At 38.4% G+C, this 23,869-nt stretch overlaps 1 protein-coding gene and 2 long non-coding RNA genes across 3 annotated transcripts; 1 reads left to right on the top strand and 2 right to left on the bottom strand.

Moving 5' to 3' along the window:
• Positions 1 to 1,495: 1,495 nt before the first annotated feature.
• On the top strand, positions 1,496 to 2,380 carry LOC136247503 (uncharacterized). Its single transcript, XR_010697617.1, has 5 exons — positions 1,496 to 1,684; positions 1,738 to 1,774; positions 1,825 to 1,875; positions 1,927 to 2,181; positions 2,239 to 2,380. It is a non-coding gene; the product is annotated as an uncharacterized lncRNA (long non-coding RNA).
• Positions 2,381 to 10,755: 8,375 nt separating this feature from the next.
• On the bottom strand, positions 10,756 to 13,608 carry LOC136247502 (uncharacterized). The gene is made up of 3 exons (XM_066039225.1): positions 13,015 to 13,608; positions 11,830 to 11,949; positions 10,756 to 11,655 (listed from the first exon to the last, which is right to left on the bottom strand). Exons 1-3 carry the CDS (start codon positions 13,336 to 13,338, stop codon positions 10,756 to 10,758), a joined length of 1,344 nt encoding a protein of 447 aa, XP_065895297.1. The 5' UTR covers positions 13,339 to 13,608.
• A 5,851-nt stretch (positions 13,609 to 19,459) lies between these two features.
• On the bottom strand, positions 19,460 to 19,756 carry LOC136246097 (uncharacterized). Its single transcript, XR_010696242.1, has 3 exons — positions 19,655 to 19,756; positions 19,559 to 19,606; positions 19,460 to 19,504 (listed from the first exon to the last, which is right to left on the bottom strand). It is a non-coding gene; the product is annotated as an uncharacterized lncRNA (long non-coding RNA).
• Positions 19,757 to 23,869: the final 4,113 nt, after the last annotated feature.

Here is a 23,869-nt window from a genome sequence, read left to right as displayed (position 1 = left end):
GTCAACAGAAAAAAGTTTGAAGGACCTTCTTAGCAAACCAAGAACTTGCATAGCTTTTGCTGCAGCCTTACGACACTGTAGAGATGGTTTCAAGTCTTCAGTGCACCAAATACCAAGATCTTTTTCTTCTTGCACTTCTGTGATTTCAAAGGGTAAGTTGGTGGAACTGTCCAGCATAGAGTAGGTGAATGGAGCAGAGTTACCAATCCGCATCAGCTTACATTTAGCTATATTGAACCGAAGCAACCATGTGTGAGACCACTGCAACAATCGGTCAACATCACTTTGCAGCCTGAGGTGATCGTCAAAGCTCTGAATAACAGAATAAATTTTTGTATCATCAGCAAACATTCTTACATTACTTTCAATAAGGTCTGGAATGTCATTAACATATAATATAAACAACAAGGGTCCTAAAACAGACCCCTGGGGGACTCCACTCACCACCTGAGCCCAAGACGACAAGTGACCATTCAACACAACTCTCTGGAAGCGGTTGGAAAGAAAGTTTGATAGCCACAAAGACAAATTACCACGAACACCAAATGCTTCCAACTTGGAGATCAATCTATGATGAGGAACAGAATCAAATGCCTTACTGTAGTCTAGAAATATGACATCAATGCCAAATCCTTGATCCAAAGCAGAAGTCCACTCTTCAAAAGTTGATAACAAGTTAGTAAAACAGGACTTCCTGTTAACAAAACCGTGTTGCTCACCATTAAGTATGCCTTGCCCATCAAGAAAGGTTACCAATTCAGAATGTATAATAGATTCCAGGATCTTAACAACTAAAGATGTCAAACTAATTGGCCTGTAGTTGGAAGCTTGGTTTCTTTGACCCTTTTTAAAAACAGGAGCAACGTGTGCCTGTTTCCACTCATCAGGGAGGACACCACTAGATAAGGATTGAGAATACAGAATGGTTAAAGGTACATAAAGTGTGTTAGCACAAGCTTTTAAGACGTAAGAATGTATACCATCTGGACCAGGAGCTTTGTTAACCTTGAGCTCAAGTAGCTTCTGAAGAACTATTGACTCTGTTATGTCAATATCACAAATACTATCTTCAGACACAAAGGAGGGAACAGGCATACTAGATAAATTTTCTTTGGTAAATGTTGACTCAAAGAATTGGTTTAGGGTTTCAGTCACCTCCTGGTCATCAGCAGTGAGAGAACCATCACTCTTTATCAATGGGCCAATACTAGGTCTAATCTTCTGTTTAGACTTAATGTAACTGTACAGTGCTTTTGGATTAGAACGAAGCTTGTCTAACAGGGACCGTTCATAAGAATTTCTAGCAGATCGTATCTTACATTTGACATCATTGCGTTTTGCTGCATAGGTGGCATAATCAGATCTTGATTTGGAATGTTTATATTTGGTAAAGGAAAGTTGCTTAGCTTTAATGGCTTTAGAGAGGTTTTTGGACCACCAAGGAGTAGGTTTATTATTTTTAGGAATGGAAGTCGGGATGTATTTAGCTATCTTCGACTGTACATCTAAATGGACTCGGCAGGATTGTTGCAGTCGTAGAGATGTCACGGTGAAGACTCGCCTGTGTTTATAATGCATATGCGGAAGGGATAGTTGGCTAAGCGACCTAAACGAGGCTGGATTTTAGTGAATCTGGATAATTTGGCGCCAAAGTGGGCATCCTTGTCGACACCATTATGTTGAAGTAAGTGAAGTAATAGTTGTGTGCTGCTATTATGTCATTTCTTTTAAGTGCAGTCCACCAAGCTGTGTACTTTGGCATGCATCTGAAAAGGTAAGTAATTGTGGTCACCTGGTACCATTGTGTTGTGGTCATGTTTACAGGCCAACAAGGACCTAATTACACTACAGCTGCTTACATAGACTATTGAAATAGTAAGTAGGTGATTGTTTTGTTCATCATTGTTTATGCTGGTTTTTATACAGGATTGACATGTGCTGTTCATCATAATGTGTATAAAACATTAGTTAAAGTGAACTGAATGTGATGAGTTTACAGCTACTCTAATTCACAGGTCATTATATATGTCTATCTTTTAGGTTGCACCCATTCTGAGATGACATTAGGCTATGTGTAAAGTTGACTGAATGTGTTGAACTACTATACTACGATGATGATGGCATTAATCCATGTGCAGTGGAGCTACCATAGTGTGTGTGTGCAGCATATAGACCAAGCAAGTATTGATGTGTGTTCATGTACAATGTATCTTTATGTGTCATTTGTACATGCAATAGGATCCAGTGAAACAACATTGCAGAAGTGCAACTGAGCTGCAGCTGCCATGGTTGGTCTGGAGATTGACAGTTGATCTGGAGACTTCCAAGGGTTTCTTTATGTCCAGCAAGCTGTTAGAGGACCTGTCGAGACATTTGTACACATGTGTTATTTTGTATTTACTAAAAACATAAATTTTGTAGTAGAATGTTTACACTATTGGGAGGCATAAAGGTTATTCTTTTGGTGCTAAATAGAGTAAGGGTTACCCTTGAAAAGGTATGCTCCCTGTGGCCAACCATTTATACCAAATGTGGTACAAAATTTATGCCTCGGTTTTTGCAGTTTGGAGGTAGCATTGTAAATCAATGATCCAAAGTGAGATTTGTGATACTTGCGGTGTATTCTGATAGCAGGTTACTAACAATTTTAAGAACCTGCTAACAGGTCTCTTAGTGGATTTTAAAGACCACATTATCCTCCAAATATCAAAGCATATTATGTATACCATTTTCTAATGTAGTTATGTGACTGCTCGGATAAAAGGTTTCATGATAATGGTCCCATGAAAGAATCTGTTTAGGCAAGGCAAGAATCTAGGTTATAAAAATATGAAAATTATACAAAGACAAAATACATAAATTCATATAAAGTTTAGATCTCCAATAGGCATTGCATCCAGGCACATGTGTATAAACATATCTGAGGAGGATGCGAAACAGGTGTGGCATTAAAGGACATTGCTTTGATCGCTTTGCTGAATTGTAAACGAACAATCTGTTATGAACACACCCAGATAGATTTTATTATGATTACCAGTATGATATTGTATAGTTATTTTTGTAGTAGTTTGATTGTTTAGATCAGGTTTTTACAGGCTTTGACTCCTTAGCTGTACCCCCAATAATAATAATAATAATAATAATTAAAAATAATTTTGAAAACAAACTGTCCTATTTGCGATGGATATATATATATAGCTAACATGAGGAGTGCCATCGTTTTTGCCGTGTTACCTGTGCGCGCTTTATTATACGCGTGCGTATTTATGGGTGTGGCAAGTTAGTTGTGTGTATATAAAAGTTCGCATCTACAATGCTTTAATGCAATTGCAAAGAATCGCTGCAGTTGTTTATCACTTGTTATCGCGGAATAATTTACTAGAATATTCGTCGTAAGTGCCTTAATGATAAGTAACTTCTGTACACTGCTGCTACTGTTGCTATACTGTACATTTAATATCAGCAGGCAGTTTTGTCACAAGCATAGCATTATTTTATCGTTTGGTAAAGTTTACAGATTCAGTTGCTATAATAGGGTCAGCAAACCGATATATCAATTTTTACAAATCGATTCCGGATCCCAACTAATGTCAGATGTATATCAGAGTATACCATTGCTAGATCCACCATAATATTATGGAACTGGATGCACGATTGTTGTATTCACAAAAATATCGCCTTTTGTATTTCATGATTGTAAAAAATCATTTTCTTAAATTTCGTGGGTGGGGACTATTCTACGGAACGGAACGGAGCGGAACGGAACGGAATGATGGACTAAACCACGGAACGGAACGCTTTCTAAAATTGAAGCTTGCAACTTACCATTGCTGAAACTTCCCTTATAAGTTAGCAGTGGCATCTCCAGTGGGTGATTAAACATAAGATTAAAAGAATTAACGGATCGATTGTGGGTTTTTGTTGGTTGTCATTAGTAACGAAGTATATTGTGGGATGAGCTGTATCAGTGATGTTCATCCATACGAAAGGGAATTTTATGTGAGCTGTTTTTCTTATTTAGACTTTAGAAACAGTCTGGGCAGGTCTTTCAAGTCATAAGTCAGTGTATAAATAAAGCAAGCAGGAAGATACTGGTAACAGGAAAGAGCCAGCTGAATTAAAACTTGAAGAATTTTGTGCAGTGTGTGAGGAGCAAGTATTTTGGCAGACCGCAAGGAGGGTATATTCTGCAAACATCACTGAACTGTATGCATGGAGTTATTTATATATTAACAGCTGGTGCAGTGGACTAATGCCGTATTCAATAGTGAGCTGATTTTATCTGTTGCACAATTCAAGGATGTGTCTGACTGCTAGCCTTGAATCAGGCTAAATGCCAAAACTCCAAGATCAGCCAAATCTCTATTATAAGTCGCATTTGAAACCATGCCGGTAGCCACCAGGCAAACATGATTTGGACCAGGATGTGTGTGTAATTTCAATGTATCTAGTCAGACCTGAAATGGAACACTCACATTAATTACATACCACCTAAGAATCCTAGGATTTCTTAAGTGTAACATTTCACATGCTTCACTTCAAACAAAACAGGTTAAATTTGTTCGTCTATTTTCAAGTGATTCCCAGTCCAGCTGGTCCATGAAATTACAATGGGATCACATGTATTTGTTACAGTGCGGGCTGTCCTGTGTTGGATCTACTCTAGAGTTGAGATTTCAAGGTAGACTCACTGCCAATGTACTGACACTAGTACTGTTGTAGCATGTTTAAGTGGAGGACAAATGAAATAGTAATTTATGTATACAAATTTTTCATAATGAAATTGATATTCCATTTTGATTTGTACTTCCACTTTGCAACATATTCAAGAACAAGAAGCTAACACACTTAATCTCCAACCACTGTCATTAATTAACCAAGATCTCACTAGTCTGTAATTCACCTTACTGTAGTGTTTTTATTGATTCATCTGTATGTTTTCTTCATTTTCCTTTGAAGTTGTACCAAGAGTTCATAATAAGGTGGAGAGTGTCTAACTTGAACACATTCACCAAACACCCTGCTTAAAGTAACACCTCCGCCTTATTTCAGAACAAAGGCTTTACCTTCTTCAGCAACACTAATCAACAGTTTTCTATCCCCCAGTAAAGGTGTTGATTTGATGAAAGGTGAACTTTACGCAGGGTGTTTGTAAAGGCCATACTGAGAGTTAGACACTCTCCCCCATACAAATCAGTATTACGAACTCTTGGTTGTACAGTATAGGTAAACAAAGATAAGTTTCTCTCCCATCTTATTCTAGGATTTCTATTGACAAGGAAAATTCAATTATTTGTATACAGGCTCAAAATTGAGAAAATATAAAGAAAGTGAATTAGTATTATAGTCAGTTTGCTTTTGGATATTTAATGTCTCCAACCACAACAAAAATTTGATGAATCCATGCATCTCATCACCGGTCGTCTGAACATTCTGAAAGTGATACCTCACTCAATCAACTATATAATCTGTTTATTAGACTGAATAAAGTCATGATTACCTAAACAATCAATTAATGTTTTATAATTATCCTATTCCATTTTCCTGGAGGTTCCACTGATAAAATGCAATTTCAGCAATGATAGCAGCTAGCCAAGCTGCAAGTTGATTCAGAAAGCATTCCATTCTGTAAAATAGACCCCATCCAGAATTCAACTCAGTACTCAGGCTGAGATATCTGACAATAGTCCACTACTCTGTTAATGAATCATTGATGTTCACACAATATAGCCTCCTTGTGGTATCTGAATGTTTGCTCCTCACACACTGCACAAAATTCCTTTAGATTCTTCTTAGACTGAGTTGATTCAGCTTGTCACCATACTTGTTTCCTTTGTAGTGTAGCTATACACATACTGATTTATTCCGATTAGAAAGGCTGGGCCTCAGACTGTACATTCTAAAGTCAAGTAAGTAAAAATAACTCACATACTAGTAAAAACAAATCATGCATTAGTTCCCTACTTGATATATCCGAAGATGAACACACTGAGTCAGCTATTCCCACAATTAGTACTTCGTTACTAATGACAACCAACAAGAACCCACAATCGATCCTTAAATTCGTTTTATCTTTCTTGGGTAACGTTTGATTACCTGCTGGAAGTGCCACTGATAACTTGTACAGCAATGGTAAGCTGCAAGCTTCAATCTGAGAAAGCATTCCGTTCCACAGTTTAGTCCATCATTCCGTTCCGTTCCGTTCCGTAGAATAGTCCCCACCAATTTCGTGCTCCGTACAAGGGTAGTGCTAAAAGCCGGAACGGAATGAAACTGAACGGGGCGCGCGCCAAGTTAATAAATCGTTTTTGCAGATTGTATACCATTTCTTACCATTCGTAGTGACTAGAATTGTGCTGAAGTTAGTTTTCTTCTACTTGTAGGTATGCTAGAAATCGCTCGCTCGAAGTTTCTATTTAATGCCCACTGCACCAAAGCGTTTTGCAATTACCTACGCTGAAAAACTATCATTTAACCTGCTAAACTATTATTTTGTAAGCACTATAAGCATATAATTCACAGCCACTAACATGCACTGTGGTTAACTCTCGTAAATTATTGCCCATGCTGGCAGACTTCAGAAAACCATCCTCGCTGTTACTAAAGAGTTGGACACGACTATAACATGAAAATACTACAGTAGTTTACCTTTTACAATGATAAGGAAGCAATTCTACATCAGGATTAAACAGAGTTTGATGGATTGGTAAGAGCACAACTTGCCACGTGGCGGGCATTAAATAGAAACTTCGAGAGCGCGATTTCTAGCTTACATATAAGTAGAAGGAAATCAACTCTAGTACAATTCTAGTCACTATGTGGCAGTAGGAAACGATGCAAAATCCGTCTCAAACGATTTTTCTACTTTGCGCGCGCCCTAATTGGTTCCGTTCCGGCTTTTAGCACTACCCTCCGTACAAAGGACCAGATGAAACTTGCTACTTAGCCAGATCTTTTTTAGAGTTGTTGGAGTTTAAAAGTACACACAACAATAAGAAAATGGTTTGCTACATTTGCGGAACAGGACTGCTTTCTTTAATTAATCACATAGTGGTTTAATTTGCCATACATTAGTCCCAATAGTAGGAATGCAATTAATCCGAAATCGCACGGCCTTGTTTCTGTAATTGCACTGTAAAGTAGCCAATAAAATAGCAGAATAACAGAAGCCTTTTAAGTGCAACAAGAAAGTGATATAATGAATAGCTAATCAAATAAGCTGACAATAGAAGCCTTTTAAGTGCAATATATGTAGACATTTTGAGTAGCCAATCAGAATTGCTGACACGTGGAGCCTTTTAAGTGCAACAACAAATGATGTTATAAAAAGAAGGATGATGCAATCACCTGGTAGAAGTTAATGGCCACATAGAACTGGATAGATGTGTACTACAAACCATGAAGGGTGGTCACTATGTGATTATGCACCTATCAATGTAATGCCCCACTACCACAGGTACGGGCTGAGGTGGGGGAAGGTGGGGATTTGTATTCCTGAAAATTACAATGCCCCACCTACTGGGGGAGTACAGCTGGTAAAAGCCCCTACAAATCCCGACAAAACCCCTAGTATATACCTGGGGGAATGTGGAGCTTAGAGGGGGTTAGATATTTTTCAACAATAATAAAAATTTCATTAATGATAAAAGATGTACACACTCTGCATTAAGCCACACCAACTATTTACACTCTTCACATACAAATTCTTCAGGCTCTTCCACAATACCTATACAAACAAAATGGAACCATCTGTCACATAAATCACAGCCTATCCACTTTTCTACGGAATCCGTGAACTCCTGGAACTCTTCATAACAAACTGCACAGTGGTAAGTGGCTACAGCTGTTTTACGTTCTTTGTTTTTTCTTCTTGTTTCAGCAGCCTTTACTGCACCTCTTCTGCAGTTCTCCTTGATTGTGTGTAGGTGTTCGAACCATATAGTGACATCACTTACTGATAGCAAGGTTTCTTTAGCAATTTCAGAACAAAGGGACTCGGGTGGAGGGTATGAAGTTAACTGGTCAAATTTTTCCTTAAGTACTGTTGAAGGAGGCTTTTTCATTGGCAAAAGTTGTGATTGAATAGATGACTTAGGTGGCAAATAATGACCAGTACAATTTTCTTTACATTCAGTGCAATCAACATTACCCCATGGTCTGTCAGGGTCAGGAATAGGCAGTGGTAAGTGCGTGATAAGTGGTCCTCCACTGTACCAGGGTGGCATGTGCTTCTGCTCACTCCTGCACACAGGATGACAACAAGAGGGATCAAAACAGCAAACAAGAAAAAATGCGTATTGGGGTGGTAGTCCCTTAATGCTATGCCTTTCCTTTAACTGCCACACAGTGTCAAAATAGTTGTACAATTCTGGCCTTTCCCTTTTAATGCTTCTTTTTGCTTCTTAGTACCCTTACAATATTGTAGAAAATATTTACGGACTACTTGTTGTTCTGAAGAATTCGCTCCATTGTACAAATGTATGACAGTGTCTCCACATGGAGCATCATTAACTCTGTTTATGTAAACATTAGTAGCCAATTCCATATTATGCTCATATTTTTCTTTATTGATCTTTCCTGTGTTTGAATCCATGCATGTTCCTCCAAGAGTGGATGGAATGAATAAATTTGCATGTGCTAATGCTAAACAACCGTTTTGTAATTCAACGCGATTTAAATAGCTGGACCCACTGTTCCTTGCTGTAACAAGGCATGCAATAGTTGACCGTTTCAAATGTCTCTCTGTCCATATGAATTGAACCTCTTCATGAATCGGGCCTTCATCACTGGCACCATCTACCCGAAAACATTCAACTGGTTTTCTAATATCTGTACTAGGATTGAAGAACATTGGCTTGAATTCTGGTGTTAGTTCTAGCATTTCTAAATCAGCACTGTGTTGAAATGGGTTTTTTGGAAAAACACCAGTTTCCTTAACTACACCTGCACACATCTCTGCAGTAGTATCTGTGGCTGTAAAATTATATGATGTAGTCTGCAGAATAGAGGTATAAGGATTAACATAGTCTGTATAAGTCGTTAGAGCTTCATGATCTTGCACTACTGGGCTCTTGTGCAAACGATGAGTAGCCATCGTATCTAAGCGGAATCCAGCAGCATCATCTCTGTTAACATTAACAATGTTGCAGCCATCCTTGTATTGTAGGTAGTTTAAACCAGCATAAAAGGCTGCACTCCAATGAGCGTCGGGATTAAACTTGAGCATGAACCCCTTTCGTGCACGTCTACAAGTGACTTTGGCCAAGCCTTTATAACGTTCAGCAGATTTTCTTCTTTTGTTCCTTGCCACGCATAGCTCTACTACAGTTCCATAAGCAAAGTTTCGTCCAAAGGTTTTGATTAAATGATCACGTATCCTTCCAAAAGTGGCTTTTGATTTAACACGGATGTTCCCATCAAATGTCAACACACCAGTTCTGCGCCATGCATCAGCCCCAACATTGCAACTTTTCACAAAATCTTCGATTTCTCTTCCAATAGTAGGAAACTCCTTTACAATTGTTTTCACACGGTCACTTTGCTTCTTCCTAAGGTAGTTTCGGCTAGCAATAGTTTTACTTATTAAGTACTGGGCTCTTCGTTGAATGGTCTTCCTTTGTTTTGCTACAATAGCCTTTGCCTTCTCACTAAATGCATCTTTGAGGCCAATGTACTCATCAGGATCTTCACTTTCTGAGTCTGTCACAATAAAACCATTTAAGGCATCCACACTCCTTTCTGCCTCATGTCGATGGGTATTATTATAGTTGGTAAATGCTTGATATGATTGCTGTAGCAACATTTTATGATCAGATGTCAAACATTTCTCTAACAATTTTGGAAACTGTTGGGACAGTTGATTTGTAATACCTTTTTCATCATCACAATCTGCTTTTGTTAGCATGTGGTCAACTAAATGAAACCAATTAAATTTACTTTCAACTAATGCTACAAGCAGCTCATCAAAAACAAAACATTTATCTTCTGTGGCAGTTTCTAGTGAACAGTCAGGCTCAATATCTGAATCATCAATGTATAACTGAGTTACCGCAGCTTCTTGATCTTCACTTAAACTTCTGATTGATTCTCGAATATGCAGAGACTCTTCAATACAAGCCTCCACCCTAGCAGTTCGCTCAGTCATATTTTCAAACCCATAACAGTGCCTGGCTGATGATGGTGTAAGTCCAGAAGCTTTGAATGTTGCATACCTAACTAGTTCTCTCTCCCGGTCATTTTGAGCAAGGGACAACAAATTCTGAAGGTCAATCTTGGAGAATGTTTTTGAACTAGTAGCAGAGCTGTTAGATGATTCACAAATATCAATGAGTTTCTCATAGTCGACTCCTGGATTGAGTTCCATCACATACACTTTAGGATCTTTATTTATCTTGATTAGCAAGGCAGCTAAAGGCATTTGTAACAGTCTACGCTTAGCATTTGGAGTATGATAAGTTACGCCTGGAAAGCAGCTCTGAAATAATGATTTAAGAGGAGTGATGCCTTTCTCCATTACAATATTTGCAGCTTTTATCATTTTAGGGCATTCCTTACAATTATGGTGGTGGCTTTTACAGTATTGTGTTCTAGCTAAACAGTATTGTCTAAGGTTAAATTCTTTAATTTTACTTATGCTTACACGATTAGAAAGTATTTCATAATCCGATAGTGAAAGATTAACATAATCATGGTAAGTACTAACAAAGTCAGTCTGAGGCCTCCCTGTACCGGCAATACCAGTACAAGGAGGCTCTGCTAAAAAAGTGTATCTTTTTGTTGGTTAGTTATTTGACCAACAAAAGACATCTGGCCAGCAGAAGAGATCTGGTCAGTGGAAGACATGAGTTCAGTGGACGATGTCTGGTCAACCGAAGGTGATTCATCAACAAAAGAAGTCTGATCACCAGAGGACATTTGGCTATTTGATGATGATTGACCTCTGGAAGATGTTTGTGAACTTTCATTGTCAGAGAGTATGATTGTATCTGCACTACTGCTGTCATCACTATATACACTTGACACTTCAAGCACAACCTTAGATTCCTTTGGTTTCAAAGATTTATGCAAACGCCTGGTTTTACTAGAGGAATCATCTGACTCCTGACTGGAAGCAACATTTCTGCTATGGTAGGACATCGATCTTTTAGTTTTTTTCTGTAAAACCAGCAGTTCATTTTCTAGCTCTCGTTTTTGTTTGGACAAACTGGCAATCTCTTCAGTAATATCGTCACAAGCCTTGTAGTTTTTCACATTTTCAGTCATCTGTCTTCTTTTCTCTTTGTATGATATTCTTTCCTTTAAATTTTGTATGTCTTCTTCCAACCGTTTCATGCGTTCCACTCTAGCATCAAAAGTGAGCCTTGGCCGTTTTGTAGCAGTGGACTCTACAGCTCCACAATATTTGTTACTGCGGCTTTTCCCCTTCTTAAATGAGTAGCTTGAATTTACTTTACTCCTAGCCGCATCCAAGAGCTTCTGACGACTTGAAAGATATACGGGATTCTGTAGGCAAATTTCTTGAGCTGCTTTATTTACTGATATTTGATATTCAGTTAGAGGTCGTATGGATTCCTTCTTGTAAATAAGGGCTCTCTGCTTGATGTCTTCATCAGACAGACCTGGACTAGCCATCTCAACATTTGGAATGCTAGATTCCTTTATAGGGTATAAAACATACAGAATGTAAATGCAATGCAACTGTTACATGCACTTAACAGGAATAAGCATACATTTGTTTTTGTGTGTGTGTGTGTGTGTGTGTGTGTTCTTTTGCAGCAACAATATAGACTGAATTAAATTCTTTACGTAAAATTTATACGTATGATATACCTGTGTTGTGCCTCTGCAAAGCGAAACACCAGACTTGGATAAGCTTAATTGGAGTTGGGTAGAAGTTTTACCAGGGGCTGCTGCAACCGCACCAGAATCCTGAGGATGGTTAAAGGCCACCTGTGCACAAAATATAGATACTATGTATAATTTTACCACTGGAAAGATTGAATACATATTCTGCAATATAAATTTAGTAACACTATGCATGCTTTATACAAGATAGTAAGTAGCTGCAACTTAACAATGCATGAATGCATGTATATAAATGCTTAGAACAATATCATAATACTCTAACCGCTAACAAAAGATTGCTAATATTTAGTAGTGCAAACTATTAAAACTATAGATACCAGTATGATAACTACATAAGTGCAACATTGCACTTGCTTGCAAGAGTTAACTTGTTCACGATGAGGTTTATTGCCAGTAAAGGGACGTGGTATTCACTATACTCACGAGTTTTCATCCTGCGGAATACAGGGTGAACCTGGCTATTAGCTCTACGGCAAACAAATTGACTCTTGCTAGCAAGTGCAATGTTGCGGTTGGGTGGTACCACAGCTAATCAAATAGCTATTAATCACAACCTATGCATTTAACTATAGCACTGTCAGCAATTAACCAACAAACCATATGCAAGTAAATGTAGGTGAAGATAAAAGATTTTAACAAATAGATAAACTCTTCACAGATACATTTCAATACTCTAGAGCCGGAGTCTAGACTGGTGGGCTGTATTGAGCTCTGTTCAGAACTTCCAACTATAAGTAAAATTTATCAGCTAAGCCTCAATTATATATATAGCATGAAGCAATCAGTCTGTCAACTAAAGCTAAGCATACAATTCTGTAGTTTTAGACTTAAGCTGAAACTGTTTTACAGACCATCTTAGCACAGATTAGAGTGTGGTGGATAAGAGTGCTATTAGCAGTAACAGGTTATCACTGTTAGGCTTCACAATAACAAGTAGAGCAAGCCAGTGTACATGCAGCACTTGCATACCATGTAGTTTAATACCAGGAATGTATTGTATGCATCTAATTACCCCCAGCAACATGCACTGTGTGACAAACATCAATCTTTTTCAAGCAAGTATAGTTTTTGCCTACCTATCATGACAAAATGCACCAAGAAAAAATAGCTATTTAGCTAGCTAATTTATTTTATATACAAGCTACTAACCGACTGTGCGGTGGAAAGATTGTTGGCTGCACCTTCCTCGGACTGAATTGTTTCCATTATCCTCATCACAGCTCTGTCAGGAATTTCCTGGTCCAAGCCAACTACATCAACAAACACGTTCTCTCCCCAGCTGTCATCTCGTACTTGCAATATCACACTACTCTGGCTGCACTGCAAAATATCCTTAAAGCTCTCTAGAATTGCAGAACGGAGGACAGAGACGTCGCCACTATATCTCACAACTCTTGTTCTTAGCCCACTAGGTGTGCTGATAGACACCAGCGCACTCTTGCTTTCTCTTCGTTCCTCGCTTCGTTCACACATCGCCACCAGGCCAGCTGCATTCAAAAACGAGGCGTGCGCAGTTAATTATCTCACGTGATTGCCAGTCATTGCATTTTAATGCACTTTGAGGATACGCTTGCGGGTTGTGATATGTACGGCTGGAGTACGCTGATGGTTGACTATCCGATACAAGTGAATTTCTTTTATAATTTTCAAGGTAAATACAAAGCCCCACTACCTCGGGGCAATCGGGCTATCAATTCCCCTACCAACCCCGACTTTCTCCCACCCTCAGCCCGTACCTGTGGTAGTGGGGCGTTACATTGATAGGTGCATTAGTAGGCAATCACTCGCATTTTCGTGCAAGTATGGAATAATTGTACTCGTAACAGCCAAAATTGCACTCGGCTTCGCCTCGTGCAATTTTGACTGTTACTCGTACAATTATTCCCTAATTGCACTCAAATGTGTGTGATTACCTATACAAATTACAAAACAAAACGCTAACTTTCACTACGGACTGGAACGATGGATAAAGATGCTCCTGGACAGTTCGTGTCAGTAGTTGTTAATTATTATTTCATCGATATCGTCCACTGGTCGTTATGGAGGCAGTTCAACTGACTTCACCTCTCATGCTCCACAGCGGCTTCAAGTCTTTACTAGATCACCCTACAGCATCATGATGTTGCAAAATATTTTAAAATAAGCTGAAAAAGCACGAAAATTTTCATTGTCGAATCGAGCTAAGTGTATATGGCTTCTGGCGAGATGCTGTAATATAGCTATATCATATGAAATCACAAAAACAACGACTGTTCCTATTGCTAAACATTTTGGTTCATCTTTTATTATCAATCTAAACAAAATTAGGTGATCGGTGTGGCATCAGAAGTGCTGGAAGAGAATTTAGCATCATTGAGGGATCCTGTGAAACGAGGCACGAAAACTTGGCCAGATGGTGATAAGTCTAAGATCCTTTCCAGACTAACAGCATAGATAGACTATGCATCCAACTTTATTAGAATACTGTGAAGAATAATTGGCTTTATTTGTCTTGGCTGGTAGGACAAGTTGAATTTGAAAAATAAAATTATGTTTCTTTTTGTTATTTCTTGAAGAAAGCAGCCCTGTGCTGGGAATCATTTAGGTTTAAGGAAGAAAATCCATCCCTCCTGGAGGAAGACTGAGTGTGGCCCCAACTAGATATTGGGTGACCTGCAGTTTGAATCCTGGGGTTTGAGGGATTTTTTCCTTCAATTTTCTGTTATACCTTATCAGTCAGTAGGTCAAGTTAAGTCCTGAATTATGTTAGGTAATCCTAAGGCTGCTGTAGATGTTGCTGTCAGACCTTCAGTGCTGGTCACTTAAAGTGTTAATAATAATAATAATAATAATGGCAGTAAAGATCACTTAATTGTCAATAAATTTATAATGAATGATGCTAGAAGAAGGCATAACAATTTATTTATGGGTTGGTTAGATGTTAAAAAAGCCTTTGACTCTGTTCACGATGACTGGATATTACATAGTTTGAGACTATTTTGTGTTCATGACAAGATTGTAAAGTTTTTTGAAAGCTGCAATGTGTCACTGGTCTACTGTTTTGACAGCAAATGGAGTGTCCTTAGGTAAAATAAGTATCAAATGTGGAATATTTTAGGGAGATAGTCTTTCGCCCTTGTTGTTCATTATGACCCTGGCACCATTATCATTTATCCTTGATAAGACCTCTAAGTGTTACCATCTTTCTAACTCATCCACAAACGTTAGCCATCTGGTCTACATGGATGCACATAAAACTGTACAGTTGTTCACAACAAGAGATTGAGTCATTAATTCACACTTTCAACACATTTTTCAATGGCATATGCATGCCAATTGGTGTTGCTACGTGTAATATTGTGGCTGTATCTAAAGGACAACTTGTGGAATAAGATAGTGTTGTTCTTTCATCTGGTGATGTGATCCAATCTTTATCCCCTACAAGTTTTTACAAGTATTTGGGTGTTCTTCAGTCAGATTCTTTAAAACAGCAGCAAATGAAAAACATCTTAATAAAAGAATATAAGCAACGTGTACAAAAGTTTCTTAGTTCAAAACTGTATAGTAAACATTTAATTTCTGTAATAAATAGTTGTGCCATCTCATTGTTGCATTATTTGGGAGGAATAATTAATTGGACCCAAGCCAAGTTGCGTATATAAGTTGGATATTGATACAAGAAAATTGATGACTATGCATGGTGGCTTTTCAATTAATAGTCATGTAGACCATCTTTATATGTCTCAAGGAAGAATGGAAGAAGGGGCCTGATGTCAGTGAAGTTTGCAACTGAGCATGAGAAGAGAAACTTATCATTAATTTATGTACACTACTCTGAAGATCCTTACATTAAATTAATTGCAACAGATTATCAGATGTTTGAGGCGTATGGCAAGGAATACAAGGAATTATCCAACTTGGAACATCTACTTACTTGGAAGAGCAAGCCTCTCCATGGGCAATTCATAAGGGAAATTTCTGATCAGATTTGTGTTAAATCACAGCGGTTATGGCTACGCTTTGGTAACTTTACTAAAGAAATCAAAGGACTTGTATTTGCGGCCCAAGAGCAGGCCTTATCCACAAATGCTGTTAAAGCTCATATCTACAAAAGCCCATGCTCAGCTAGATACCAGCTTTGTGGTTCTTTTGATGAGACCATAGACCATCTTGTAAGTTGTTGTTCCTTTTTAACACAAAAAGAATATAAGAACCGGCATGATCGTGTTGCTTCTCATGTTCACAGGATGCTAGCAAAGCAAGCTGGGTTCCCTGTGCGAGATCTTTGGTGAAAACATTGTCCTCCACGAGTTTGTGAAAACACGAATGTCTGTAAACTGTTGTGGGATTTTTCCATTGTAACTGACACCTCATTGTAACACAACCGCCCTGATATTACTATGATATTGAAGCAAACAAATGAAGTATACCTAATTGATATTGCTATTCCTGGAGATTTCAGACTTTCTCAAAAGGTTGTTGAAAAGCAAACAATTAAAAATTGAAGTTATTAGAGTGTGGAAATATAGAAAAGTATCCATCATTCCCATAATTGCTGGGGCATTAGGATCCATACCAAAGGATTTATCATTTTATTTAGAGAAGGTCAACTTGCCAACATCTTTAATTCGGACATTTCAAAAGACTGTGTTATATTCTACCACATCACTGTTATGGTGTTATTTGACAATTTGACTGATGTTTTGTTTATTGTACTTTGTGTGTCTCATAGTTAGCTGGCAACTTATTTACATTAACCTACACTCTTGGTTAGAGTCAGGTTCTTTTGTATACGTATACCAGCAATGTATTTGCACGTATATTTTGCTGTAATAAAATAATAATAATAATAATGAGGACACGATTATCATTCGAGCAGCCTTATTATGTGTGCGTGGATTACAAACGAAATGGAGATCACTAAGTTTGGCAGATGGAGCGGCTATTGATGAGACATCTTATTGACAGTTGTGACAGATATGTGACTTAATTTTGGAAAACCGTCGATATACGCACAATAGTATTTTGTAATAAAAGTATGGGTAAAAAACGCAAGCTCTAGAAAAAATTATGCAAGTTTTTATCGCTTCACTGGTGGGTGAATTAAGCTTCCAATGGATAAATCTTGGACATCATCGTGTTCGCCTTTTCATAGAGAGTACAAAAATCTTTTTTTCATCTCCATGCACGAAAGGATTTCAAAGTTACAGGAGTTTGTTTACGTTGCGATGACGACAGAATTTACCGACGATCGTTTTTCAGTGACTTTGTCTTCATTCTTGAACACAGAAGCATGCTTGTGGCAAAAACTATACCTTGGTGGATGCACAAATTCATGGCGAACGCATTGAGCAAAGATTCAATTCTGTACGCCATTGTATCAGTAAGTTATATATAATATTATTATACTGGGCTGCCAGTAATTACTGATGTGACCAGGGGGACCAGCCCCAAGAATAATCAAATACACACGTACATAATTAGCTAACTACTTACATACATGCAATTTCATTCACTACAAATAAATCGACTGATTACAACTCAAGTAAATGGTGGGGTAAATTATTCCATTCATCAATTGTTGTTGGGAAATAACTAAATTTATACGGATTATTGTTTATAATGGTATTGAAAAGTGTAAATGATGATAAGATCTAGTTGATTGCACTAAAGTTTCTTGATTATAATGATCCGGGATGTTTAATCCTAATGTATGATGAACTGCCTTAAAAATAATTTAAGCCTTGGTGTTTGTCTTCTCTGTGCAAGTGATTGTTATGATGGTTTATGTAAACGCCTGTAGATTCTTTTCTCGATAGCTTCTGTATTATATCATTATTATTATTATTGATTGTTGTGCAGACCTCAAAAGAGTATGGTGCATAAAAAAGGATACAATTGCTACTGTCAATTACAAAAGAAAAACAAACTTATATAATTATACAATATTTACTATACACAAAACCATAATATTATATACACATGCATTGATAAATTATTGAACACACTGCTAAAAATAAGGAGTAACCATTACTCCCCTAGGGGAGTTCCCAGTGTAGGGGAGTTCCCAGTGTAGGGAGGATTTACCACCCTATATTTTTGTGGAGAGTAACTAACACCCTGTAAAGGAGTAACAGGAGCCCTTTTGAAAATCTATTGTATGGAGTTTTAGTTACTCTAGGAGAGTTCACATAAGCATGCGAGGTGTTTCTTTTACTCCATGAAATTGTGCAAATAACTCCATATAAAATCTCAAATGATGTTAAAGACATATAACAAAACTGTAACAAAATGTTTACAATATCATATTGGAAAGTCACTGAAAAAAGAGAGATCAGTAGCAAGGCTTCATCAGCAAACGATGTTTCACTGCCACTTCACTGGAGTTACTGCCTACCACATCACTGTTAAAATGAGGTGTTACAGGTGCACCCATCGTAAAGGTGTTCATGTACACCCATGGTATTTACAACACCCTAAGGGAGTACTGTAGCACTAGGGGTGTTATTGAACACCACAAATGTCATTTTATTCCCCATAATAGCTAAGCCACTGTAAGGGTGTTTGCCTACACCTTGGTATATTGAAACCCACAATCGGATGCTTCTATTAAAAATTAGGTTATAAATACATTTTGTTAACTTCTATAAGAGTGACTTGGAAACAACCATGTGATAAGTATAAAAGTGTTGCAAAAATATAATTGTGTACTGCTAATGTGATTTGTTGTTGTTAACCATTGCGTATAAATTGAAATCAACATGAAGGTTACCGGAATGTTATAGCAAGCCTACATTTCTTTTCAACAAAATGCCACCATGGAGAGCACTAGAACACTGTTAAAGTGTACTGTGACGCCTTTATAGCTATTCCTAGAACACCCTTAGGGAGTATTGTAACGCCTTTGTAACACCGTTTAGTTGCTCCTAGAGCACCCCTGGGGAGCACTACAACTCCCTTCAAAGGAGTTTAATTTAAACAGCAGTTAGAACTCCTCTAAAGGTGATTGGATTACACCCTATTTTTAACAGTGATGACATGTTATCAGCTGTAGTAAATAACATTATAGTAAAGAAATATTCAACAATCACATACTTGTTACCAGGGGAGGAGAAAGTAGTTGATATGTGGGGGGCTTACCCAGACTTAGTCTCTGGTTTGGTATGGTGAGACAAAAAAAAGGGGGGGTCACAACCAGCTGACAATAGCTGCCCACCTTATCAGCTACGCATTCATAGCTGATAAACTACATAAAAATCCTTACATAGCTCGCTACACAATGCTCTAATACTATGACTGCTTTATTAAAGTGAATACTCTATTAGAGTATCTCGATCTTTATCGTGGTTTTCAGCCCCACTCCAAGAAGGATAACTTCGCGTGGTATCATTCTGAGGGGGGTAAGCCCCCCTCAGCAGACCGAGGGGAGGCTTTAGCTCCCTAGCCCCCCATTTCTGCCGCCTATGCTTGTTACCTGTATGGCTGAAGATACGTCATACGCAGTTGCCAACAAAGTTGTAAAAACAATTCTGCTAGACCAGCAGCATTGGTAGTGTAAACTAAAATAAGCTCAGTTGCTATCACGTAAAACAGCACTTATTTGCTACCTGGAGTTCATCATTTTGTTTATCTCTACTTGTTCACTGATTTCTTGTGGCACCTGTAATATATGTTTACAAATTGACGCACAGTCACTGTATGTTAACACACTTACTGGATGTTGTTTAAATTCTATGTTCTCAGTGACATTGAGGCATCTGTGCTAAAAAGTAAATATGTGCTTATGTAACTATAAACATTATCTCCTTACAGGTCAAGATTAACTTGGAAAGTTGACTAAGTCGAAGACACACAATGTACATTGTATCATGAAGAGATTCTTGTTATCTGCAGACGATACATCTTACTAGTTGCTTGTAATTATGTAAAGACACTGACAATGATACAGGCTACTGACCTTACCAGGCAATATCATTGTTTCCGGCTTCTAACGTAAAGGCTGAAAGGAGACGGACATGATATGTACGCCATGTTTAAGCTTGGTGGCTTTCCTCTCCTCTCTCAAGTCTTCAACTTCTTACACACTGAATACTAGTAGCTAGCGGTGAGCTTGGATGGGCTGAATACTTGCTAGTCAGTGATACGACTGAGTCCGCCGAATTTTATTCTCTTTCCCTGAGTCTTGAACTATTTCTGCCGTGTCACGATAAGGCGCCTAAACCCTCAAGAGCAGTGGTGACTTCCGTTGGAGCCAGTTTAATAAACCCGGCGTGTCACATGAGACGACTCAGATATGAGCTCAAACGTACCTGAAGAAACAATGAACGAGATAGTGAACGTCCAATAATTATTCACGAACAAGTTAACACTTTATTTATTAATGCTTTATAGTACACCGGACCACAAACAGAACCAAGTATGGAACCATTGTGGCCGGCATAGCAAGAAAAAACAAAAAAAAAAAACAAAAAAAACCAACAATCAAATGAAAAAGAACAAGACGAACAACTAATAGCGGCATAAATAATCTTGATGTAAGTAGCTATTATTCAAGGCTGGAGGAGACGGTCCGGTTGGTCAGGCCTGAGCCGGACCAATAATCTGGAGTTGAACCCGAACTACATTTAATACTCTCATGCAATCTTTGGACGACCACATCTACATGTAGCTACGGACATTTTACAGATGTCATAACTGCACGACACGAGTAGTTACCTAGTTTCTCAGCCTAACTAAAGCACAGAACTACACGTATAGTACCTCCAATTACCTTACAGTACAGCATTGCATTCGTATCGTTTTGTACAGAAATGATTGTGGGTTTACGTACAATATCACGTGTGCTGACAGTTGGCATTTATCACGTGTAAGGCAGGTGCCTTCTTTGATTCTAAACCAGCACACTTATATCACATATCACAATTCAATCTTCATAAAATAATCATTAGCATTCCTTGGCTTGTCTCTCTTGGCTTCCTTTACTGGGCGAAGGGCTGGCAGTGACCGGCAAACCAGATACCTCATTCCTCGGCAAGAAGCTGCACACTCATACATTACATGGTGGCCATCTGGATGAGATGTTGAGTAGAAATCACTCCTCTTCAGCTACCCACTCCAGTGGCGGATCCAGGGGGGGGGGGCTTTGGGGGCTGAAGCCCCCCCCCCCCCCCCCCCCCCCCTTCATATTTTAGGCCTTATTTGATCAATATGCTGAGTATTATAATAAAATTTTGTCTTAGCATAATTATATGATCACTAATAATACAAATACTCATAAAACCACCTTATAAACGTCTTTCCAAGGTATTATCAGTGGATTTATGCTAAAATTTATGCAACAAGGAGCCGAATCAGCATTGGAGGTTTACAAGATCGAGATACTCTAATAGAGCAGTCAGCTAACTACTCTAATAGAACATTCACTGGAAACATGTAGTTGGTAATTTTTCCAAATCTGCCTGCACCTATACATGCAATGAAATGAATTGGTCTGTTTAAAGGGCTTCATTCATCTACTTGTGTAGTTAATATGTATGACAATACTTAATTCAGGTTCACAATTTCCATTGAAAATGCTCTCAGATTCCATCTTGTATTGTTCAAATTTCAAAATTTTCCACTTTCAACATTATTATTCTAACATTTATTCTAACATGCACCTATTCAGTGTTGTGCAATTGTGAGAGGGGTGCATCATGTACTTGGTTGTCTGTACCTACCCAAACTTTTCCATTAGCAAAATGCTTCAGAGAGCCATACCTATAATCTAAAGGCAGTATATAAAATATCTACAGGCAGAAAATATTATGAATTTTATGTGGAAATGTCTCCAAATTGCAGTGTTTTAGCATCTATTTTTCAAAAATTTCCTGGGGGGCATGCCCCCAGACCCCCCTAGTTCCAGCATGCTTCGCATGCTGGGAAGTGTGCTTCGCTACCTCTACCCAAGAGATTAGTACCTTGAGTTAGCCCCCCTCTTTTATAAATCCTAGATCCGCCCCTGCACTCGTCCTGTCGAGATACCGAGCAAACTCTCAGTCTCACCCACATCGCGCCATTTTCGAATGCTGATTGGTCTCGTGACTGTCCACCAGTATATTTACGTGATGATCCGTTCACTTCATACAAACCAGTATAGTAGTATACAGCTGTGTAGCATTTTATTGTAGCTGTGTGAATTCACTGTATAGTAATTATATCCTCCAATGCAGCGCAAAGTGCATACTGTGTGGCGGTACTCAACCAACCACTGCGCATATTTTGGGCGGCTGCCCCAGTGCATTGACACAGGGTCGCTATACATATAGGCATAACCAAGTTCTGGACTGTTTGTTCACTGAGCTTTCTAAAGTTTTGACTGATCAGTACATCGTTTATGCTGACCTACCTGGAAGGCGAGCAAGTGATTCCCCTCAGGCAACAATACCTCCCGCTCTTCTCATTACGCCGTATCGCCCTGATATTGTGATTCACAATAAAGAAAGTAATTCAGTAGCCTTATTGGAGCTTACTTGTCCCCTGGACTCTGTCCGTCATCTTGAACTTGCAAGAGACCGTAAACTTAAAAAGGAAGAATATCAACTACTTTTGTCTGAGCTAGATCGCCTTGGCATTGTTAACTTTTATGACACAATTGAGATGAGTGTATTGGGTCACTATCTGCCAAGTTCATTATCTTCTTTTCGGAACTGTGTGAACTTCATTCAAAATAATTTCACTATGTTAAGTCTCAATGTAAGAGAATCTTTGATTTAGCAGCGGCAATTTCAATATCCTCTTCTAGGAGAATATTTATGGCGAAGAGCTGCCAAGAATGGTGTGTGGACTTTTGAACATTATGTTGACAAGACATTTTTCATTATTAATTGTGTGTGTGTTTTGTTTTTTGTTAATTGTACTCCTTGCCATGCCCACCTGTGGGGCTTTTTATGCCCTATTTTTGTGGTAGCATGTGTCCGAGGACATTTGATTGTAATTGTTTGTGTCATCAATAATACTGATGGTTCTTCTCTCTAGCTAAAGGGGGCCATGCTGCATGGGTTCCCTGTGAAATTTGGGGGGAAATTTGCAATTTGCTAGCTAGTTTTACTTTAAAATTTAGCATCAATTTTAAATTTTAAGGCATTTTCAAACTTTTAAATTGCAAATATTCTGCAGCTCCTGGGGGTTGCACCCCCAGACCCCCCTTGAACTTCTAATTGCTAGTCATAACTAAATGAACCATATAGCAAGTTTCATGCTGTGTCCCCTGTATGTCAGGTCTACAATTATACATAGTATAGAAAGTCTGAAGAACAACAGATAGACCTGAGCATATTTATATAGCTAGCTAGCAGTGAAATATCACTAAAATTGCATATCTGAGTGTCTAATTTTCAAAAATTTCCTGTGGGGGCATGCCCCAGGACCCCCCTAGAATGCTCGTGCTTCGCACTTCGCAGAGTGTGCTTTGCACACTGTGCAACAGCTCCTCTCTCATTGGCATGTATACAGTAGCAATTTCAACATTATAGTCAATGGCCTGACCAACTCAATTTTCCCTCCTCCGGCCCTGTTATTGTCTTATTTTGTAGGGCGTTTTGCGTGCCACCAAGGATCTGAAGAATTCACGTTGCAATATCGAGCTGACAACTCATGAACGTATAATAATAATAATAAATAATAGTATGGAAAAACGTGTCAATCGTCTTTTTAAAGAAGACGTGGTTGCTTCCGCATACTTTGGTTTACGGAAATGTGGTTTAGTTCAGTATCAGGACGAAAGGAAAAGGCAAAAAAGAGTTGTTTGTGTTGCAGGTGCGTAAAAATATATACATAGATATTTGCATCAAATTTTGACTTAAATACTTCGCTAGTACCCATGTACAGTACAATCAAGTTTAAAGAATTGCAATTGGATTGAAGGTAGTAGGTTCACCGTGTACTTTTGGGGTTTCCTACCCGGGTATTAAACTTGTCAATGCATCATTGTATCAATGTATGGACTGCTGAACAGTGAATAAAAGTCACTGTCGCATAGTTACAA

The sequence above is a fragment of the Dysidea avara genome, chromosome 2 (genome assembly GCF_963678975.1).
Source record: "Dysidea avara chromosome 2, odDysAvar1.4, whole genome shotgun sequence".
Lineage (NCBI taxonomy): Eukaryota > Metazoa > Porifera > Demospongiae > Dictyoceratida > Dysideidae > Dysidea > Dysidea avara.
Note: the sequence above shows the minus strand (reverse complement) of the source record. Positions and strands in the feature narration are given on the sequence as shown.